This window comes from Theropithecus gelada, chromosome 4, assembly GCF_003255815.1.
Source record: "Theropithecus gelada isolate Dixy chromosome 4, Tgel_1.0, whole genome shotgun sequence".
Lineage (NCBI taxonomy): Eukaryota > Metazoa > Chordata > Mammalia > Primates > Cercopithecidae > Theropithecus > Theropithecus gelada.
Window position 1 is genome coordinate 41,048,837 of NC_037671.1, and position 22,276 is coordinate 41,071,112.

The 22,276-nt window shown below is 41.4% G+C and overlaps 1 protein-coding gene across 2 annotated transcripts in view; it reads left to right on the plus strand.

Moving 5' to 3' along the window:
• Positions 1-395: 395 nt before the first annotated feature.
• The window catches only part of DNAH8 (dynein axonemal heavy chain 8), a 322,639-nt gene continuing 300,758 nt past the window's right edge, over positions 396-22,276 (plus strand). Inside the window, exons 1-7 of one of the 2 annotated variants that reach the window (XM_025382614.1) lie at positions 396-462; positions 1,964-1,974; positions 7,740-8,155; positions 8,292-8,426; positions 14,865-14,949; positions 19,379-19,530; positions 21,958-22,147. In XM_025382614.1, coding sequence (XP_025238399.1) covers positions 7,763-8,155; positions 8,292-8,426; positions 14,865-14,949; positions 19,379-19,530; positions 21,958-22,147 — 955 coding nt within the window. In that variant the 5' untranslated portion in view covers positions 396-462; positions 1,964-1,974; positions 7,740-7,762. The remainder of the gene's footprint in view (positions 463-1,963; positions 1,975-7,739; positions 8,156-8,291; positions 8,427-14,864; positions 14,950-19,378; positions 19,531-21,957; positions 22,148-22,276) is intronic. The other variant, XM_025382615.1, reaches the window with a different exon arrangement.

A 22,276-nucleotide genomic window follows, 5' to 3' on the forward strand; every position in this document is an offset into this window, starting at 1 on the left:
TCTCTCTCATCAGTCACAGGTTTCTGAACACACTGACTCACCAGGAAACATTTCTTAGGTTCTCCAGGAAAACACTAAGTAACTTCAGAAATTGTAAAGGTCATGGAAAACATTATGTTATATATTTCCGTATTTCCACGAATACGCGGGAATCCTCCCAAGCCCCTGGCACTGCACTCCAAATGTCCATCTCCAGGAAGCCGCCCTTCAGTGCCCGGGGCCCTCTAAACAATGTTTCAGTCCTCGGGCTCCGTGGCTGCGTCCTTCACTGGGGAACGCGGGGGCTGCCCGTGCCCCTCCAGCTGCTTCCGGAAGGGAACGGCGCCCCGGAGCGAGCCTGTCTCGGACTCCCAACCGTCAGCCTCGCTCCGGGCCGCGGAGGCCGGAGCAGCTCCCCCGGGGCAGCGCAGCCGCTCGGGCCGGCCTCAGTGGGCCGAGTGGTCGGGGCATTGGGGCTGGTAAGTGCCTGGTCGGGGCGCGCTGTGAGCTGCCGGCCCCTGCCCGGGAGGCCCTGCAGCAGCCGGGTTCCCCGCCCCCTTTCCTTCTTTTTAGGTGACTGGAATCCACGCTACAGTTCAGCCCTCCACCTCTGTTGGTTGAACTCAGGGAACCCCCGCTTCAAAACTCCAGCTGAGTCACTGCCCTTCGTCAGTCTCTTCACTGGACATCTAAGTTACTTCACACCCACTCCTGGTTTTGAGAATAGAAAATCAAATACCGCACGTTCTCAACTATGAGTGGGAGCTAAGCTATAGCTGCGCAAAGGCATCCAGAGGGGTATAGTGGACTTTGGAGACTCAGAAAGGGAAGGGTGGGAGGGGGGTGAGGGATGAAAAAACTACATATCGCGTACAATGTACACTACCTGGATGACCCTGAAATCGCAGACTTCACCACTATCCAATGCATCCATGTAAAAAAAAACCCACCTGTACCCCAAAAGCTATTAAAATAAAAATATATACATATATATACATATATGCATATTTTTTTTGACACGGAGTCTCGCTCTGTCACCCAGGTTGGAGTGCAGTGGCGCGATCTCAGCTCACTGCAATCTCTGCCTCCCAGGTTCAAGCCATTCTCCTGCCTCAGCCTCCTGAGTAGCTGGGATTACAGGCGCCTGCCACCACGCCCAGCTGATTTTTTTTTTTTTTGTATTTTTAGTAGAGACGGGGTTTCACAGTGTTAGCCAGGATGGTCTCGATCTCCTGACTTTGTGATCCGCCCACCTCAGCCTCCAAAGTTCTGGGATTACAGGCGTGAGCCACGGCACCCAGCCACACACCTATATATTTTTTAAAATTCAAAAATAAAACAAAAAAATACCTATCCTTCCAGGCTTATTTCCCGTTCCTCTACCCTTCTCATTCCCCTCTAGCCCAAAAGTCTCATCACTGAATTTACTACTTTTCCCAAGCTAGTTGTGTCTGTTTTTGCTTCTCTGCTTTAGTACCCCACTGTCCCCACCTTCTGCCTAGAATGTTTCTCTCTCCCATCTTCTCCTGACAACTCTTCTTTAGACTTGACTCGTGTGGTACCTTTTCTGTCAAGTTTTTTTTTTCCAGAAGTTTTGCTGCCTGCTGAGCTCCCTTAGCCCTTCGTTAATTCACTTGTCATTGACATTGACCATCTTGTGTTGTATTCAATAGTCTGTCACACCGATTTGATTGTGCATTTTACTTTGGAGAAGTCCTTAGTCTTTTATGTAGCCACAGTGGCCACACATGCAGAAGACGCGCAATATTGTTGAATGAACTAATGCATTTGGGACAGGGTTACAGAAATGGGTGCAGGAGAAAAGGGGGTGGTTGAATTGGCTGTACCCAGCACACAGGTATGCAACTTGCTCACTTACTGTAGTATGCCTAGGTGTGGAGGAGTCCAACACCTGGGAATGCTCCTGAAAATAACTAGGGATGACTTTGTGGAAGTTCACTGAATCCTTAAAATTAAACTTAAGGAGAACGGATGGTGGGAATTGAAAATGATTGCATCCAGCCTGGGCTGCATAGTGAGATCCCATCTCTACAGAAAAACCAAAACCCAAACCAAAAGAGAACAGCCAAATGTGATTGCGTATGCCTTTAGTCCTAGCTACTCGGGAGGCTGAAGTAAGAGGATCGTTTGAGCCCAGAAAGTGAGGACTGCAATAAGCCGTGCTTGCATCACTGTGCTCCAGCCTGCACAACAGAGCAAGTTGTCTGTGAAGGAGAGAAGGACCCAGAGAAAGTGAACAAGTGTTGATGCCACATTCACTTCGTGCTCTATGGGTCAGCAGAATGTGAATGCTTGGGGGTAGATTTGTAGGGAATTTTAGGTCCTAATTTTTTTTTTTTTTAAAGACAGGCTCTCACTCTGTCACCCAGACTGGAGTGCAGTGGCACCATCTTGGCTCACTGCAGCCTTGACCTCCTGGGCTCAAGCTATCCTCCCTCCTCAGCCCTCCAAGTAGCTGGGACTACAGGTGCATGCCACCACGCCTGGCTAATTTTTTCCATTTATTGTCAAGACTGGGTTTCTCCATGTTGCCCAGGCTGGTCATAGATGTTACTATATATGATATGCACACATATAATACAACTAAAATGTACACATGTTTTTTTTTTTAGAAAAGAACCATACTGAAAGTTAGAAAATTGGAAAGTAAAAATTCTTCTTCTACTTCCCTTCTTCAATCTCTTTCACTCAAAGTGATTCTTGTTAATAATTTATTGTGTATTCTCCCTAGAAGACTTATACGGCACTTTATCAAATCTAAACTATTACTGATTACAATTTTTTTGCAATCCTATACATGCAAATTAGGTATTTTATGTAACTGCATAAAGTGCTGAGACACACAAAAAAAATGCTGTAGATTAAACCTTCTTAAAGTATGCATCTTAGAATTGATGAAATACCATATGTACACATATACACACTTTAAAACATTTATGGGATGGTGTTATTATGCAATGTATCTTGCTTTTTTTATGTAACAGTATGTCTTGGAGAGTTTTACATATCTGCATATATAGCCCTACCTCATTCTTTGTATTGATAATGATGCATTAAAATTTTATTGAACAAAGGTAGTACAGAACAATTAGTGGGCCCTTCATTGAGGGACATTTTGGTTGTTTCCAAGGTGTGTGTGTGTCTGTGTGTTTTCTTGCTTGTTTTTGCTATTACAAACATGTTGTAGTGAACCACCAACCTTGTGTGTATGTGTGTGTATATATATATAGATATAGAATATCTATATATATATAGTTGGTAAGATTTTTTCATTTTTGCTATAGTTTTTAGGAATTCCTCTATATAAAGTAGTTGCATACATTTTCTAACTTAAAATTAAATAATTGCATCACTCTTTGGAAGTCATAAGTTGATCTCTTAGTATTTAGAGTTTGTTACCTGCCAAGGAATATTTGACACTCAAAAACCATGTAGAAAATGCATCTCAAATTACAGTATTTCATTGGAGGGAAGATTCGACAATTTTGTTAAGCAAAATCTCTCCAAAATGGCAGTGATCATGTATTTATATATTTCTTTGGGAATCTTAGATATATGATCTATTTTAACAAAATTTAAACTGTAACAAATTATTTATAATTTATTTTTTTCTGACACACAGTAGAGATTAATCCCAATTTTCAGTGTTTACAGACACTCGTATTCACAGAAACAAAGTCTGTATGTCAGTGTTCACAGTCACAAAAGTCTGCTTATATAAAAACTACATTTATTACTTATTTTAACAGATTCTGAATCCTTGCTGTTTGTGGTCTTTTGGAAGAATGAATATGATATGATGTAGTTCTAAACTCTTTTTTCCCAGCTAAATTTTCCCTGATTTGGCCTGTTCATAGCTTTTTATAGTTTACCTCTTTACTTCTCTGTTTACATTTCTTCCTTCTGCTTCTTATTGACTCCTACTCACCCTTTAAGGCCAACTAATGTTCAAATCCTCCATGAAATCCTCTTTGTCTATTTTGTCCACATTTATCTCTTCCTTCTTTAAATTCCTTTTTCAGCAGAACGTCACAATTTAACATTCTTGATTGATTCATATAGCTGACTTTATCTCCTAAATGAGACTGAATTCTTCAGGAATTCTTGTCTTGGCTGGATTTCAGGCAAGACATCTAGGGGGTGCTATATTAGCTCTAGTTGTTGAGTATTTGTGGCTTGAAGTAGTCTTTTTTTTTTTTTTCAACTTTTATTTTGGATTCAGGGGATACATATGAAGATTTCTTACAAAGGTTTATTGCATGATGCTGAGGTTTGGAGTATGATTAAACCTATCACCCAGATAGTGAGCATAGTACCCAATAGGTAGTTTTTCAACCCTCACCCCATCCTTCCCTTCCCCCTCTTGTACCCCCAGTGTCTGTTGTTTTCATCTTTATGTCATGTATACCCAGTGTTTAGTCCCTACTTATAAGTGTGAACATGAGGTATTTGGTTTTCTGTTTCTGCGTTAGTTCACTTAGGATAATGGCCGCTGGCTGCATACATATTCCTTCAGAAGACTTGTTTTTTTTTATGGCTGCACAGTATACCATGGTGTATATTTTTTCATCCAATCCACTGTGAAGTTGTATTCTTAAGACAAGAGGCAGGGCTTCTCCAGAGACCTGGAAGAGGTGTAGCTAACGCAGCGGATCATCACAGCCCACTCCCTCTAGTGTCAGAGGAATGCCTGGGCTGCCGTTTCACAGATGGACACCTATTCTGCCCAGCATTAGACCTGCCACCAAATATTTTTACTGCGAATGGGCTAACCATTAAGGTGCAGCCCTAAAACCCTACCAAGCTCAAAAATGCACCCTGACACTGTATTTCAAAATGGTGGCGTAGAAGCAAGCTGGCTGCTGCTTCTCCCTGACCACCAGAAAATGGAAACAAACACACAATGTTAAGATTATCACCAGCAATATCCCAAAACTCAGATATAAGGATGAGATCATTTCTAGTACCACAGAGAAGTGAAAAAACCTCTAAGCAGATGGTAAGAGAATTGGACTTCCATAGCATGACACTCCTTATCCCCAGTCTGCCTGGCACCAGGCAAATGGAAAATTTTCCCCAGTCTTATGGTTTCTCTAATGGGCAAAGTGAGATTGAAGTGAACAACCAACTTTCCTACCATCTTGGGTTCCATGGCAGCAGACCTGTTCCTGCCTCAATCCACAGGCAGTATCAACAGTACTAAAGGGAGAAATATCCCTGAGGATAGCCAGAGATGAAGGAGGGAGATGGGACTACCATCCCCAGTCCTGGAAACTCTGCTCTGTAACTTGGCCAAAGAAGACACCAAATCAGAGTTGCTGTTTGGCAGTACCATGCTGTAGGAAGCTCATTCCCCAGTTCCCTTAGGCATGAACCCCTAGCCAGCATTCCCACAATGCTGGGATAATCCCTTTAGGACTTCCCCCATTTTGGATGGGCAGCAATCTGATTACTAGAACTAAGGCAAACCCAGGCTTAAGCTGACATCTAGTGCTGGAAATGAGTCAGTGACCTAGTGAAAAAGAAAAGAAAATCCACAGGTAAATTATAAAGAGTCTCTAAGCAGACATATCCAATAAAAACCAAAACCAGCCAGAGAAGACTGGAGTAAATAATTAATCCTTCAACACAAAGACATACACATACATTCACAAGAAACAATAACAAACAGAGGATCATGACCTCTTCAAAAGGACAAAGCAAGAAAACCAGCGACTAACCCTAATAAGAACGCAATATGTGAACCCTCTGACCAAGAATTCGAAATAGCAGTTTTAAGGAAACTCAGTGATCTCCAAGATAACACAGAAAAACAATTCAGAAATTTATCAGAGAAGGTTAACAAAGAGATTGAGATAAAAAACCCATAAATTTTGGAATTAAGAAATATATTTGCTGAGCTAAAAAACTTATTAGAGGTTCTCAACAGCAGATCAAGCAAAGAAAGAATCACAGAACTCAGACAGGTTGTTTGAAAATGTGCAGAGGAGACAAAAGGAAAAAGAATGAAGAGGAACAAACATATAGAAAATTACCTCAAAAGACCAAGTTTAAGAATTATTGAGTTTGTGACCAGCCTGAGCAACAGAGTGAGACCCTGTCTCTAAAACTGAAAAATAAAAAAATTAGCCATGCATGGTGGTACATTCCTGTTGTCCCAGCTACTCAGAAGGCTGAGGTGGGATGATCACTTGAAGCCAGGAGCTTGAGTACTGGTACTGTTTGGCAGTACCATGAGACCAGTCTCAGCAACATAACAAGACCTTGTCTCTACGAAAAATAAAAATAATAAATAAATAAATACATAAGCCAGGCTAGTGGCATGCACCTGTAGTCTTAGCTACTTGGGAGGCTGAAGTGGGAGGGTCACAAGCCTGGGAGGTCAAAGCTGCAGTGAGCTATGATCGCGCCACTGCACCTGAGCCCAGGTGGTAAAGTGAGGCCCTGTCACAAAAGAGAGAGAGAGAGAGAGAGAGAGAGAGAGAAAGAGAGAGAAAGGGAGTGGGGAGAGGGAAGGCTAAAAAAACCCTGCCGATAGTAGTTTGGGAACAATGGTTTATGTTGACACATTCTAGGGGCAGTGGGTGGGTAAACTGGTTAACTGATAGGTTAAAAGATAGGTCAGTTTGTCCTTGAGTAGGCCAATTAAGGGTATCAAACAAACAATTACAGCTGTTTATGAGTTCTCTGGAAAACTTGGAGAGGGCAGTTGTGGGGCATAGGTGACAGGCTGGCTCTGTGTCGTGTCTGCTGGTGACCCATTGTAAGAAGCTCCATCTTACTTAGGCCAGGTCTGCATCTGTGTCCTCAGAATTTCTCACTAGAAACCTCTTTTTCTGTCTTCTTACGTGTTTGGGAATGTATCCTTTTGTTCTCCAAATATTTACTATTATTCTGGTTTCTGGATTTTAACCACATCCTGAAAACATATTTATTTGGTTGGAGGCATCATTATTGTCCTACAATATGATTTTTGTCTGTAGCTGACATCTCTTCTTCCACTGGCGTCCCCTAATTTCCATGGTTATGTGCTCATTACTTCTACACTTCTTTATTATCAGAGCTTTTCTGATTAGGTAGGCTACATTTATGCTTTCTATAGTACCATTGCCTTAATAAATAGTCACAATCACTTTTCAGTGTGGACTTTCTGTTTGGTCTTGGGGTTATTTACTTTGGCTGCTAAGAGGATGTTTTATGCTTTTATGGTAGATGAGATGGCAGACAGTAGAATGTCTGATTGATGAACTGTATTGCATCACAGAGTTCCTTGAAGCAAGGAACATTTAGAGTTCACAAAATTCTTTGCTTGGTCTCTTGTACAGTGAGTACCTTGGCAGTGATCTACACTCTGTCCTCTAATTTAGTGGCTCTCAATCTTTTTTTAGCCCTAAGGCACCTGAGGACAGGTGCCCTCCCATGAATTGCCGGGGTTACTATGGCAGGGATGGGATGTGCGTGGAGGGACAGTCCCCTAGGGCCATAACATAATCAGGAGGAGCACTTAAAGTTTGAAAAAGCTCCCAGGTGTGTGTGTGTGTGTGTGTGTGTGTGTGTGTGTGTGTGTGCTGTCCTCACTAAAGATATCACCTCTCCCGCCCCATAAACTAAGCTTCCTTAGATAATATGGCAAGGCAGAACTTGATGATTTTGCTGCTTGTCTAGCTAAAAGGGGAGGAATAAAAACGTACAACACTCAATTTACTGTAGTTTTAAACGAACCTCTGTTATAATTCTAGGTTTTGAAGCATAACGACAGAGGATGGAGAAGGATGCTGAAGAAGGCGGCGCCCCCTCTGAGGGAGCAGAGGCTCCTCCCTCCACGGAAGAGGCTGGCCCTCCCCGTTCAGAAGAGGAAGAGGCCCCGCGCCCTCCAACGGTGGAGGCTCCGGCGGAAGATAATTTCTCTCTTTCCCCAGAAGATGATGTTCCTTCTGTGGTGGATTATCGGGATCTCATTCCTTCTGAAGAAGGGATAGTTCTTCCGGATGATGATGAAGCGGATCTGAATAGAGTTCGACCCAGGCTTGCACCGCGACCGGTTCAATCAGTGATTTCGGAAGTGCTGTCCTCCCTGTCTTCCCGGCGGTCCTCCAGATACCGCCGGAGTATGAGTGGCCTTCCCAATCTGCAGGAAACATTAAAAGAGAGACAGGTTTGCTTCTAATAAGATTTTTCATGCGTGCCACTTTCCTTTACAAATACGAAATACTTTTACTTTACAAAATATGAAATAGTTTGATGTTTTCTCTGCAGAATTGCAATTTTGACGCTTGGTTTTCATTCCTTAGGCAAGATTTAGAGAGGCAAGGGAAAGCCGAAGACAGAAAATTGACCCTTCATACAAATATATATTTGAAATTCTAGCAGGAAATCTTGGCCTGGACGTAGTAACTGTGGAAGAATTAATTTTGGATTGCCCATCTGTAAGTTTAAGTCTTATCATTATATTTTAATTGCTCTTTGAGTAAGTGATTAACTTAGGAAAACAGAGTTGTCCTAAACAACAACAAAAATCATTTAGAAAGACAAAGTTGGGGCAGGGCATAGTGGCTCATGCCTGTAATCCCAGCACTTTGGGAGGCTGAGGTCTGAGGATTGCTTGAGGCCAGGAGTTTGAGAGTAGCCTGGGCAACATGGCGAAACTCGTCTCTGCAAGAAACACAAAAATTGGTTGGGCGTGGTACACTGTACCTGTGGTGCCAGCTACTCAGGAGGCTGGGGTGGGAGGAACTCTTGAGCCTGGGAGGTGGAGGATGTGGTGAGTACTCCAGCCTGGCTGACAGAGTGAGATCTTGTCTAAAAAGAAAAAGATTAAAGTTGGAATTTTACTGACTAGAGGAGAAGATTTAGTTTATATAATTATAGCCAGTTGAATGGTATTTCTTTTTAAATTAAATTAAATTTATTTGTTTGTTTGGGACGGAGGCTCGCTCTGTTGCCAGGCTGGAGTGCAGTGGCGCGATCTCGACTCACTATTTAACCTTGACTTCTGGATTCTCCTGCCTCAGCCTCGTGAGTAGCTGGGACTACAGGCATGCGCCACCATACCCAGCTATTTTTAAATTTTTTGTATTTTTAGTAGAGATGGGGTTTCACCATGTTGGCCAAGATGGTCTCTAACTCCTGACCTCATGATCCGCCCACCTTGGCCTCCCAAAGTGCTGGTACAGGCCTGAGCCACTGCACCCGGCCCAGCTGAATGGTATTTCTAGTCAGGTTTACTGTTGTGGAGGAAGAAGAGAAGACTTAGCAACTAGAATTTTGGCTAAACTTCTAGCTTAGAATGATGTCAGAAGTTAGAGGCATAGTTGAGTGACGGTAGGTAATATTTTGCAAGTACGGATTATATGAATTACATATGCAAATCACTTGTAGAGAAAAACTGCATAAATAAGTCAGGGAACAGTGACTATTGTATGAGTATACGGTAGTAGAAATAGTGATGTGATTGCAGGTCAGGTTACCGTATGTCTCAGTGTGCCAGGGACAGTTCTGGATTATACCTATTTTCCTGGCATGATTAACAGTACCTCCTGACACTACTAAAAGTTTTGGATAATAAATTGATGTGGTCACCCTAATTATAGTAATGTATGATACACTTGTGTCATAGCTTCCCTCCTCATAGCTCTGGTTCTAAGATAATTTTCAATAAAACTACCACTAGCTTCTTGGGCTTTTTCTCAACCCTAGGAGTGGACTGGGCTGGTATCCCAGAAAGACCAGTGAGCAGGTGCAGACTGCTGGTGAGCGGATTTTCTCACTGAATGCACTGGTGGGAGAGTTGGGGTGAGGTGGGGTTGTGGTGAGGTTGTCACCGTGGGGGCCGTATCCCCTGCTTTTATAGGGGTCATCAAACATGGGCAAAACTCTTTAGCTTGCTCTAGGAGCCAGGGTTCTATGGAACAGTGCCTAAAAGAGCTACTCCCGGCCGGGTGCAGCAGCTCACACCTGTAATCCAAGCACTTTGGGAAGCTGAGGTGGGCAAATCACTTGAGGTCGGAAGTTCAAGACCAGCCTACCCAAAATAATGAAACCCTGTCTCTACTAAAAATATAAAAATTAGCTGGGTGTGGTGGCATGTGCCTGTAGTCCCAGCTACTTGGGAGGTTAAGGCAGGAGGATCGCTTGAACCCAGGAGGCAGAGGTTGCAGTGAGCCGAGATTGCACCACTACACTCCATCCTTGGCGATAGAGTGAGACTCCAACTCATATAATAATAATAATAATAATAATAATAATAATAGTAATAATAAAGAGCTACCCCTTGCTTCATACAGTGCATTGCTAAATTCTGCAAAATTGTCTGCGCTTCATGTCATCCAGTATCCTTATAAGAATATGGTCCTGGCAGTTCCCCGACAGTAGAAATGGGATTGCTCATTTTCTTGGTCCTGTTGTGTAGCTCTAATAGTTAGATGGGGATGTGACTGATGCAAAGACATCAATAGCTCTAAGCTATTATAATGACAAAGTATATAGAATTCATGGAGATGTGTACATAAAACAAGAGGTGTCACAGCAAGCAACTGGAAGTAAGTTGTGGTTTCCCAGGTCACCAAAGTTCCCTGCTGGAATTTACTGCTGTGGTCAAGGCTGGCTTCATGGATATATGGGCTGTGTAGTTACAGAGGCCCCTGTGCTTAGAATGTCACTGTGCTTGGTTTGATGATCTTTTGTCACCATTTTGAAGTTCTTGATAATTCTTTGGTAAATGTCTCTCATTTTCATTTTGCACTGGGTTCATCAAATTCTGTAGCTGGTCCTGACTGTGGACAATGCCAACCAAATAGTAAGAGGATTTTCTTTGCTATTCTCAAGTTGGGTTTGTTTGTTTTAATGGTCTCCTTTCCCCAATGAGTTCTAGTTTCTGTGACGATTCTGGCTACATGTCTTTCTAGCCTTTCTAAGCAACTGGTGCAAAACAACCTTATATGCATCCCTGAGATAATGACAATGAGAACAAGGCGAGGCCAATTTCTAAAAAGTCATTTCTTAGTAGGCCCAGGCTTCAGGCCTGTCCCGAGGATCATTCCTGCATTTGGTTAAGGAGGAAGGAAGATAAGTGATCGATTTTGTTTCACCTGAAAATTGCTGGGCCACAAATTTGGATAACACCACAACTGGAATCCCTATACCTTCTGCAAAGGGTATAGGCATAGGCATTGTGTCCTGATCACTGCCTTCATGAAAGAGTAACTGCTAGAACTAAGGTGGGGTGGGGGAGGTGGGCACATGCAGTAATCCAACTTTAAGTATTTGCCATCTGGATTTCTGGGCTGGTATTCTCTGTTTGGAGGAATTCTTACTGGCTAGCATGCTACAGTAGCATGTGCCTACAAAGCCTTCTATTTGCTATTCCTGGGATATGTCTCAGACTTTGGGTCCATGTGGTTAGATTCTACTTTGAAGGTCATTATGGTCCAGGCCAGACACTGCTTAGGCTGCAAGGAATGGGAAATGCAGGCATTGAGGAAGAATCAAGCTGCCAAACGTATTTCCTTAAAAGTTGCTTGTGAGTGTACAAAGCCATAGTGGAGGGAAAATCGTGTACCCAGTAGGGAAACCAGTGCCAAAATCTGAAAGATTAGAATGCTTATTTGGTTGTGGGGAAAAGGCAAGGACATATGATAGGTTGGATCAAGGTTGGTGACCACGTGAGTAAGGAGATGGAACAAGAAACAAGGGGTGGCATGATTTGGTGTGGTGCAGTTTAGGAAATTGGGGGTATATGGAAAAGTATTCTTTAGTTTTTTGTTTTTTATTTTTTCATTTTTATTTTTTTTGAGACGGAGTCTCCCTCTGTTACCCAGGCTGGAGCGCAGTGGTGCGATCTCAGCTCACTGTAACCTCCACCTCCCAGGCTCAAGCGATTCTCCTGCCTCAGCCTCCTGAGTAGCTGGGACTACGGGTGCATGCCACCATGCCCAGCTAATTTTTGTATTTTTAGAAGAGACAGGGTTTTGCCATCTTGGCCAGGCTGATTTCAAACTCCTGACCTCAAGGGATCCACCAGCCTTGACCTCCCAAAGGGCTGGGATTACAAGTGTGAGCCACCACGCTGGGCCTGGAAAAGTATTCTTTTAATGTGAAGCCTGGCGTGCAATCCAGGATGAAAGCAGCTCAGTAAAGGCACCACAAAAAAGTGGACAACAGACGGTATGATGGTTACTTTGTTTGCCTCTGGATCCATTCTCCTTTTGTCTCTGTCCTGCTCTGTGGCATAGAAAGCTGAATGCAATAGAATCTATCACGTGGGCTCTCTTGCTCTCCGGTTTCCACTTGGTTCAGCCACTGGGAGGCACAGCAGGAGATGGGAGGGCAGAAGGGGAGAGAAGCTCCCCACCTGGCCGTGTTCCTGACTGTGGTTGTCTGCTGCCATAGTTGTAGCTCCCTGAGCAGCCTGCATCTCCAGTTCTCAACCTGGCCCTAGTCATTCTGTTTCCTCTAGCTCTCAACTCTTTAGGCCTTGGGGGATCAGGGGTTTCCTTTGTTGCTAGTCCCATTGTTGCTACTAGTGCTGCAGTTTCCTTTAATCCTTCTCTAGCCTCTAGAAATAGTCTTTTATTTTATAAACAAAATAGCCTTTTTATTTATAAAGTTTTGTCAAAAAACCCCTTTGGGTGTGAATTCTTTTCTTGCTAGGACCCTGACCAATACAGATGTTTCTGCAACATTGGCACTTTTACCCCTTCCCACTTTCCTGCCCCCTTTATTCAGCACTGCTCAAGATAATCTCTTTTCTGGCTTACTGGCAATGTTTTCCAGTGACTGGGTGGCAGGGTTGTGGCACTGTGGAAGGAGCACAAATTTGGACACCCAAGGCTGAAGTCCAATCCCAGGTTCTGTGCTTTGCTTGTGTGTTTTGTGTCCTTCACTTACATATTTTTTTGTTTTCTTTTGAGACAGACTATCGCTCTTTTGCCCAGGCTGGAGTGCAGTGGTGTGATTATAGCTCACTGCAGCTTCAACCTCCCGGACTCAGGCCATCCTCCAACTTAAGCCTCCCAAGTAGCTGGGACCATTGGCACATATCACCATGCCCAGCTAAATTTTTTGGTATTTATATAGAGAGGAAATTTCGCCATGTTTCTCAGGCTGGTCTTGAACTCTTGGGCTCAAGCAATCTGCCCACCTGGGCCTCTCAAAGTGCTGGGATTACAGGGGTGAGACACCGAACCTGGCCTACTTAAATTCTTTTTACCTTAATTTTCTCTTCTGTAAGAAGGGTATAATAATGCCATTTTAACTAGGTGATACTCAGATGAACTGTTGGTAAAATGCTATGTAATATAAGTGAATTTTTAATTCACAGTCATGATTTTGGTGCATGATCTCACATTTCCTTTGCTAGTCTCATGAGTACAATGTATCTAAAATGCAAGGATTCATTGCATTTGATATTTTGATGTCTTTTTATCCCAGTCATGTGCACTGCTTTTGAGAATTTGTGTGCTTTCACAGCTAAAGGGTCAGCAAGAAAGTACTGATGGAGCTGTGCAAGAAGAACTATGTGGACAGCTTTTGTCCCTTTTAGGTGGTAATTATGTGAGACCCAGGTGTATACGGGAGGTGGAAGAGTAGAGAACTAAGGGCTAGAGTTACGCACATCTTGGTAGCTTTGTTTTATCTCCTAGGGTGATGGTTCTCAAATGTGGTCCCAGGACCAGTTGCATCAGCATCACCTAGAACCTGATAGGAATGCAAATCATTTTGTGTTTTTGAAAAGCCCTCTGTGTGATTCTCTGATGCACACTAACATTTGAGAACACTGTCCTAGGAGGAGTGACTTTGCTACACTTGGGATACTTCCCCTAGGCCGTCAGTATGTTAGTGTCAGTATATTATATATAAGAGTGTCAGTATATTATATATAAGAGATACTGTGGCTGGGTGGGGTGGCTCACACCTGTAATCCGGGCATTTTGGGAAGCCAAGGCAGGAGCATCACTTGGGGGTCAGGAGTTCAAGACCAGCCTGGCCAACATGGTGAAAACCCATTTACTAAAAATACAAAAATTAGCTGGGCATGGTGGCAGAAGTCTGTAATCTCGGCTACTCGGAGACTGATGCCAGAGAATCTCTTGAACCTGGGAGGCAGAGGTTGCAGTGAGCCGAGATCGCACTCCAGCCTGGGTGACAGAGCGAAACTCTGTCTCAAAACAAGCAAACAAACAAACAAGCAAGCAAACAAACAAACAACTTCTGTATGGGAATTAGTGGGATTAGGTGAATGGGTATATGACTTTGTATTTCCCATAGGCTATTTCAGGGCTTTTGTTTATGTTATCTATTTAGTTTTCTGTTTACTAAGATATTACACTGACTCCTAAGTAATTGAATAAAAACTTCATGCTCATACATATGGAAGAATCTCAGTATAATAATTTGTTTTTACTTTAGTTTTGCTATAATATGGGTCAAATTACAATACCTAAAAACATAATTGCTCAAATAATTGGTCAACAACACAGTTGCCTATTGACATAGGCAAATTTTCTGTTCCCCAAGTAAGCTTTTAAGAATAGTTTATCTTAATAATAATTCTCTTATTAAATATTAAATATTAAAATATTTACCTCAAGTTGGACTCACCTATTTACCCCATATGATTCCTTGGGGCAGGGTCAGGTAAGTGGCTGCCCAAAACTATATATGTAGATCATTAATGTAGGTTCAGAAATATATTTCAACCTGTATTATATTGCACAGTAATTTTGGTGTTAAATTAGTTTGGGTTCTAAGCTTGCCTTTATGTATCTTTGAATAAACTCTTTGAGCTTCATCTTCTTCATCTACAAAATACCAAGAATTTTCCCTTAGTTGTTTGACTGATTATCATTTTCTCTTTTATTTAACAGCTGGAAGCATTTACTAATTTTTTTGTGAAAGATGGTTGTAAGACACTGAAATTTTTGTACCAAGAAGGAGATGTACCTGGTATTGGTAAGAATTTTATGAGGGCAATGTGCCAGTAATTAGTTCACACACGTTAAAGTGCAGCATACTTTTTCTCTTATACATAGATAATCTTTTATTTATAAAGAAAATGTTACCAGAAGTTTACGCATAAGAAATATAGTGCCTTAAGAACAACACATTCTCAGCCCAAATACATGTTTCAGGCCTTGCTATAATGTTTCAGGAGAAAATATCCTTATAGAAATCATTGACCTCTGCTGGGAATACACATTTTCATTAGAATTTAATTGCATTTTCCCCGAAACAGGTGGAGCCATTTTGTCCAGATGATTAGAAGTGGTGGTGAAACCACTCCAGAGCCCCGCAGCTGCCCCCTGCGGTCCTGTCGCAGCATCTTGTGCCTGCTGCAGCTGTCACTTGGAATAGCTGGGTTTCCCTACTGTGCATATTATGCCTGAACTAATTAACATGCTACCAGCTTGTTCAAACTTTGTTTTAATAACTAGATATGTGGGTTACTCTTTTGGTCTGAGACTACTCATCATCAGAGTCCTGTGGATTTACCTTCAACACATCCCTCCCATTGCTTCTTTCTCACTTGGTTCCTCTGCTGCCTCAGGCTAGGCCTTCCCTGGTGTTCCAGATTGAAAACCAGTATCTCTGTAATCAGATTCTCCCTCTGAAATCCGTACTGCTTATTCTTGCCAAATATATCTTTTATTGTTCCGCTATTTATTGGATTGGCTCCAGATCTCATTTATTCAAGGCCCGCTGTCATCTGGACACACAGTGCTTGTCTAGTCTGATCTCCTACTCTTCCAGATGTGAATTTGCTGCTCTCTTTAAGCCCCTCTTCATTGCTTTCTGCATACTAGCGTTATTTCTTTTCCCCTTCTCTGCTCTCCTGGCTTTTCCAGATTGCTTTTCTTCTCTCCACTCAGCATACCCTAGCCCCCTCCTTCAGAACACCTCCAACAGAGCCCTTCCCAGGGTGTTCCAACCCACAGCCATGGCTATTCTCCAGATTCCTGTCTCATTTACAGTATCCATGTAAATACAGTACTTGATTGTGTTCTTCTACCTTCCTCCAATTGTTTAATATTTAAGTCTTGCTTCTTTGACAAAATATGTAAACTCACAATTAGCAACTAGGTTGGCTTTGTGGATTTTCTCTCTCTCATGGTTCTTATCGTGGGAGAATTATTGTGTGGTCTGTATTTTTATAACTTGTTAAAAATTAAAACAATAGCTGAAAATTGAAGAAAGATAAAATATCTATAATTAGAAGCAAAATACAGTCCCAATCAGTTGGAGAAAACACTGTTAACTCAATGACTATTTCTCTATAACTGGTTTATATACATATTTTACAAAAATGGGGTCCAATTCTAGATATTATTCTATAGTGGCTGTTTAATTTTGATAATATTGTCTTCTTTATGCCAATAAGTACATTTATCCAATTAAAATGTTAACACTTGCATTTTATTTCATTAGGATGATATAACTGTAATTTTCCAAACTGATCTCTCAGTAGAATTTAGGTTGTTTACAACTTTTTGCTCCCTGAAACAATGCCTCAGTGAATATTACTGAATACAAATCTATGTGGATTAGGAACAAATTTTAGGAGAAATTCTCAGAAGGGAAATTGCCAGAGCAAAGGGTACACATATTTTTAATCATTATTTTTGCTACTTACGAAAGTACATTTATCAGTTTGGTAAATATTCATCTACATTTCTTTGTTGTTGTTGTTGTTGTTGAAACAGAGTCTCACTCTGTCACCCAGGCTGGAGTGCAATGGTGCGATCTTGGCTCACTGCAGCCTCCGCCTCCTGGTTCAAGTGGTTTTCCTGCTTCAGCCTCCTGAGTAGCTGGGATTACAGGCACACACCCCTGCGCCCGGCTAGTGTTTTGTATTTTTAGTAGAGACGGGTTTTCGCCATGTTGGCCGGGCTTGTCTTGAACTCCTGGCCTCAGGTGATCCACCTGCCTCAGCCTCCCAAAGTGCTGAGATTTCATAGGTATGAGCCACCACACCCAGCCTACATTTCTTTCTTATATGCATGTGTTAACATATAAATGCTTATTATCAGCTAAAAATGTGGTTATGTAATACATTTTATTCTTGACTTGGTGTTTGCATTTGACAGGGTAGCCTAGATATTTTTTTATGTCATTATATAAAGATTTATCTCATTCAAAAAATTTGGTATAATGTAACATTCCATTATACAGCTGCATTGTGATTTTAGAAATCATTCCCTATTGATGGTCACATCTCTCCTCTTCATCAGGAAAACTCAAGCTTGTCTTATGTCTTACCAGTCAGAACTGTGTCACATGGCTACCCTGGGGGCCAGGGAGGCTGAGAGAGCAGTTTTCTTTCTAGGGATGTACACAATGGGACAAAGTCAGGTTCTCTTAGCAAAGAAAAAGGGGAGGGTAGTAAATCCCTGTGCAGTCTCGATAAATGGGCATTTGGGCTCTTATATTGCTACATACCATGTATCAGTGTTCTTAGGCTGCAAGCAACAGAAATAGATCTGACTTATATGAGCAGAAAACAGTGTTTTGGGAGGCGGAAGGTGGATAACAAAATTTAGAACCAGTTGAACAATCGGGTCTTGGGAAGGACAAGAATAGAGCATTTCCACAGATTTCAGGGCAGTTTCTGTAGGATTCATCAGTAGACTTCCATCTCTCAAATCCCTTTTTTTCTTTGTGTGTATTTATTCAAGGTTTATATTCTTGCAGAGTCTAATTAGTCTAGTTCTTACATGCCCACCTCTACGGAGCCCTGGCACTGGTATCCTCCAGAATCACAGGGCAGGAGGAATCTCCCAACCCCCCAAAAAAGAAAGGCTGGGCAGACAAAACATTTCTGTGGCTTTGTGATGTGGATATTCTATTTCTTTCTTTCCTTTTTTTTTTTTTTTTTGAGATGGGGTCTCACTAGGTTGCCCAGGCTGGAGTACAGTGGCATGATGATGGCTTATTGCAGTCTTGACCTCCTAGGCTCAAGTGATTCTCCCGCCTCAGCCTCCCGAGTAGTTGGGACTACAAGCACATGCCACCACACCTGGCTAATTTTAAAAAATTATTTGTATTGACAAGGTCTTGCTGTGTTGCCCAGGTTGGTCTCAAACTCCCAGGTTCGAGCAATCCTCCTGCCTTGGCCTCCTAAAGTGCTGGGATTATAGGTGTGAGACACTGCACCTGGCCGATTTTCTATTTCTTTTATTACATTTTAAATTGGCTATTGCTGCAAATAGAAGGCTGTTGATTTTTGCAAATTAACATTGTGACCAACTGTCTAACATAATTCTCATATTTTTAATAGTTTTTCTAATTAAAAAAGATTGATAATTAAATGTTTAATTTTCATTGAAATTAGTTCAAGGAAGGATTTAATAGAAGGTGGATACAAAGAGTGTATTTAGTACAGGAACTGGACCTTCTTGGGGGAGTCAGTGAAGGCTTCCTGCGATGGTGGCATTTCCGCTGAGATCTGAAAGATGAGTAGGAATTTCATAGGTAAAAGGTTGGGGATGGGATAGGAGAACAGCTTGTGTAAGGCCCTGAGGCCAGGCCAAAAGGAACAGAAGTACAGAGTTCAGAGAAAGGTACCCAGAGGAGGCTGCAATTTAAGATGCAGTTATTGGCTGGGCACGGTGGTTCACGCCTATAATCCTAGCACTTTGGCAGGCTGAGCCAGGCAGATCACTTGAGGTAAGGAATTTGAGACTATCCTAGCAAACATGGTAAAACCCTGTCTCTACTAAAACTACAAAAAATTAGCCAGGCATGATGGCGCATGCCTGTAATCCCAGCTACTTGGGAGGCTAAGGCACAAGAATCACTTGAACTTGGGAGGTGGAGGTTGCAGTGAACTGAGATTGTGCCACTGCACTCCAGCCTGGGAGACAGAGCAAGACTCCATCTAAAAAAAAAAAAGGGAAAAAGATGCAATTATCGGGCAGGCATGGTGACTCACACCTGTAATCCCAGCACTTTGGGAGGCCGAGGCAGGTAGATCACCTGAGGTCAGGAGTTTGAGACCAGCCTGGCCAACATAGTGAAACCCCGCCTCTAGGAAAGAAATACAAAAATTAGCCGGATGTGGTAGCACACGCTTGTAGTGCCAGCTACTCAGGACGCTGAGCCAGGAGAATGGCTTGAAGGGAGGTAGAGGTTGCAGTGAGCTGAGATCTCACCACTGCACTCCAGCCTGGGCAACAGAGTGAGACTTTGTCTCAAAAAAAAAAAAAAAAAAAAGATGCAATTATTGACATCTTCTAGTAGACCCCCCCAAAAAATTATTCTATGACCATATTGAAAACTTCTTACAATAAAGTGAAAGAGGAAACAATGGTGTAAAAGCCACAGTAACTTATCTCATTTGACTTGTTATGTGATGATATGCTAAGTTCTTGACTTTTGTTTTCAGAATGCGGTCGAACTATTCCTGGAGCAACTAAAGGGGCAAAAATGATGAAATTGTATATAGACAATGCAGCCCCGGATAAACTAAAAGGACTGTGCATATTTTTTGTTCGTTGCCGTAATGATGTTGCTATAAATGTTAAAACTGTTCAAGAGGTATGTTTAAAAATTTCCGCAAATACATAGTTAAACACTGAATATATTTTCATAGTCATGCTTTACTTTGCTTTCCCTTTTTAAATATAGGACTGAATTGAGTTCCAAGAAAATAAATGTATTCATATATTCAAAGAAATTGACTGTAATAGAGCTTAGTTATATTGATACTTTAGATACTGCTTTTAATTTCATGAAAATTTCATTTCTTGATGGTGTGCAAATAATTTTTATCCTCCCATTCACTAGGAAGACATTTAATTTTGTTGATGCAAAATACTAGTTACTTTATTTAACTTCCTCTTCACTCAATATTTTAGCTCTCTTATCGTTTTAAAAGAAGAAGAGAGAGTTGTCCTAGAGCCTGGACATTGCTAACCTAGTTCTGGGAAGGCAGGATGATGGAATGGGAAAAGCAATAATTTTAGCTGGATAGACCCAAATTTGCCTCTTAGCTTCACCACTGACTAATCACTTAAGTGTATCCTCTGGAAAGTTGCTCATCCTTTCTGAGACTTAGGTCTCTACATTCTTAAATTGGGAATAATAGTACACACCTGACAGGATTGTAGTGACACTAAATGATAGTAAAAACAAATTCTTATTATATTGCCTGACATACAGTAGGCTTTCCACAAGTTCTCTTTGTTATTCTTAGAGAGTCTTAATACCTTTTACAATGGGAAAGGGAACTGAAGTCTAATCTTGTTCCTTTTCTGTTATGATAAAAGAGAGCTTGTTTAGCTTGGTTTAAGATTTTAGGTTGGCAGTTATTTTTCCCTGACCCCTTATAAATATTTCATGGTATTTCTTGTGGATGATGAGAGCACTCCTGTTGGTGTAATTCATAGGTAATCTGCCTTTTTTTCTTTCTGTTTGCTTTTGCTCTTTGTCTTCAAAGTCCTGTAGTTTCATCACAATGCCTCTATGTATGGATATTTCCTCCATTTGTCTTCCATTTCATTAATTCTTTCTTCAACTTATCCATGATTTCATCCATTCATTTTTATAATTTATCTTTTGTTTTAGCTCAGTTATATGTGCATGTAAAGAGAGAAAGAGTCCTTTTATGAAATAGTATAAGTCTTTCATAACTGAAAAACTGACTTCTATTCTCCAGAAGCAACTATTAAACCCTTTTAATGGATTCTTTTATTTACCTGTATGTCTCTAAATAATATGCTCCGATTGCTCCTTTTGTCAATTTAGACATTATCTGTGGCCAGTCACGGTGGCTCACACCTGTAATCCTGGCACTTTGGGAGGCTGAGGCAGGCAGATTGCCTGAGCTCAGGAGTTCGAGACCACCCTGGGCAACAGAGTGAAACGCCGTCTCTACTAAAATACAAAAAATAGCTGGGTGTGGTGATGCACTCCTGTGGTCCCAGCTACTCGGGAGGCTGAGGGATGAGAATCGCTTGAGCCCCGGAGGCAGAGGTTGCAGTGAGCTGAGATCACACCACTGCACTTCAGCTTGGGCTACAGAGTTAGAAAAAATAAATAAATAAAAGAAGACATTTTCTGCGGACTTTTCTCTCTGGAAGATGATAATTTAGCTCTTTTTCTACCTTCTGACCGTTGTTTCTCCATCCCTCTATTCTTCCAACATAGTTATATTCTATTTGACTTAGCTAAATATTTGTTTACATCATTATAACTAAATGTAATCACAGATGAGCCATGTAATGTAACAGTGGTTCTTAAACTCAAACCCATTTTCATCATAATACTAAGATGCTAGTTGCCCTTTTCACCAATGTTGACATTTGACTGATGGTGCAGAAGCAACGGTGGGAAAAACTACTGATACCTTGACACAAATCAAGATGACACCAAACTGTATGAGTAGTAATTGTATACTTTATTGCCACACACTCACAGTTAAAAAACTAGCAATCAATTTTTTGGTGGTCCTAGACAAGTTTTTTAATTTTAATTTTTTGACTTGTGATTTCTAAATCACTTAAGATGTATTAATTGAAATGTCACGCATGGGTGCTGGGCTTTTGATTTCTGGGCTTTTGGTTTCTTATGGCTGGTAATTTATCCCACCAAACTTCTGGGCAAGGGCTTTTCACCAGAAAAAAAAAAAATCATGGACAGGGCAACTTTCAACTAAGGATTTTCTTTACGCAGGTTTGGTTCCATGTCCCTCACCTTGAATAGGCTCCAGGCTATTGCTCCTTTCCTATGCAGAAATTAAAGCACCAAATAAAACATCACTTTGATGAGCAAATATGGGAATAATTAAATTGGGGGCAGAATATAAGTTTGTTGACTTTAGAACGCTAAGGTTCATAACCACTTAAGATTCCCTAATAAAATGTGTTAGTTGTCTATGTTTATTGCAATATAAAACAGGTTGTGATTTTTCAGTTCTTCAGTGGGATTAGCATGTGGAATAACATTTAAACTCCACTCTTTCAGGAAGCGCTATTTACTGTTCTGGATGCATCGAAAGGACTCTTAAATGGAATTAGGGATATGTTGGCAAATATATTTCTACCAGCTGTTCTTGCAACAAATAACTGGGGTGCTTTAAACCAGTCCAAGCAGGGAGAATCTGAAAAACATATTTTCACTGAAACCATCAACAGATATCTTTCATTTTTAGATGGTAAGTATAAAAGTTAATGTTTAGCAAATTGCAGAAAAGAAGCAAATTAACTGAGATATTTCATAAACATTAGAGAAAAAGTTTCTATCTTAAAAGATGTTAATCAAAGTAATTATGAGACTTAGAGGT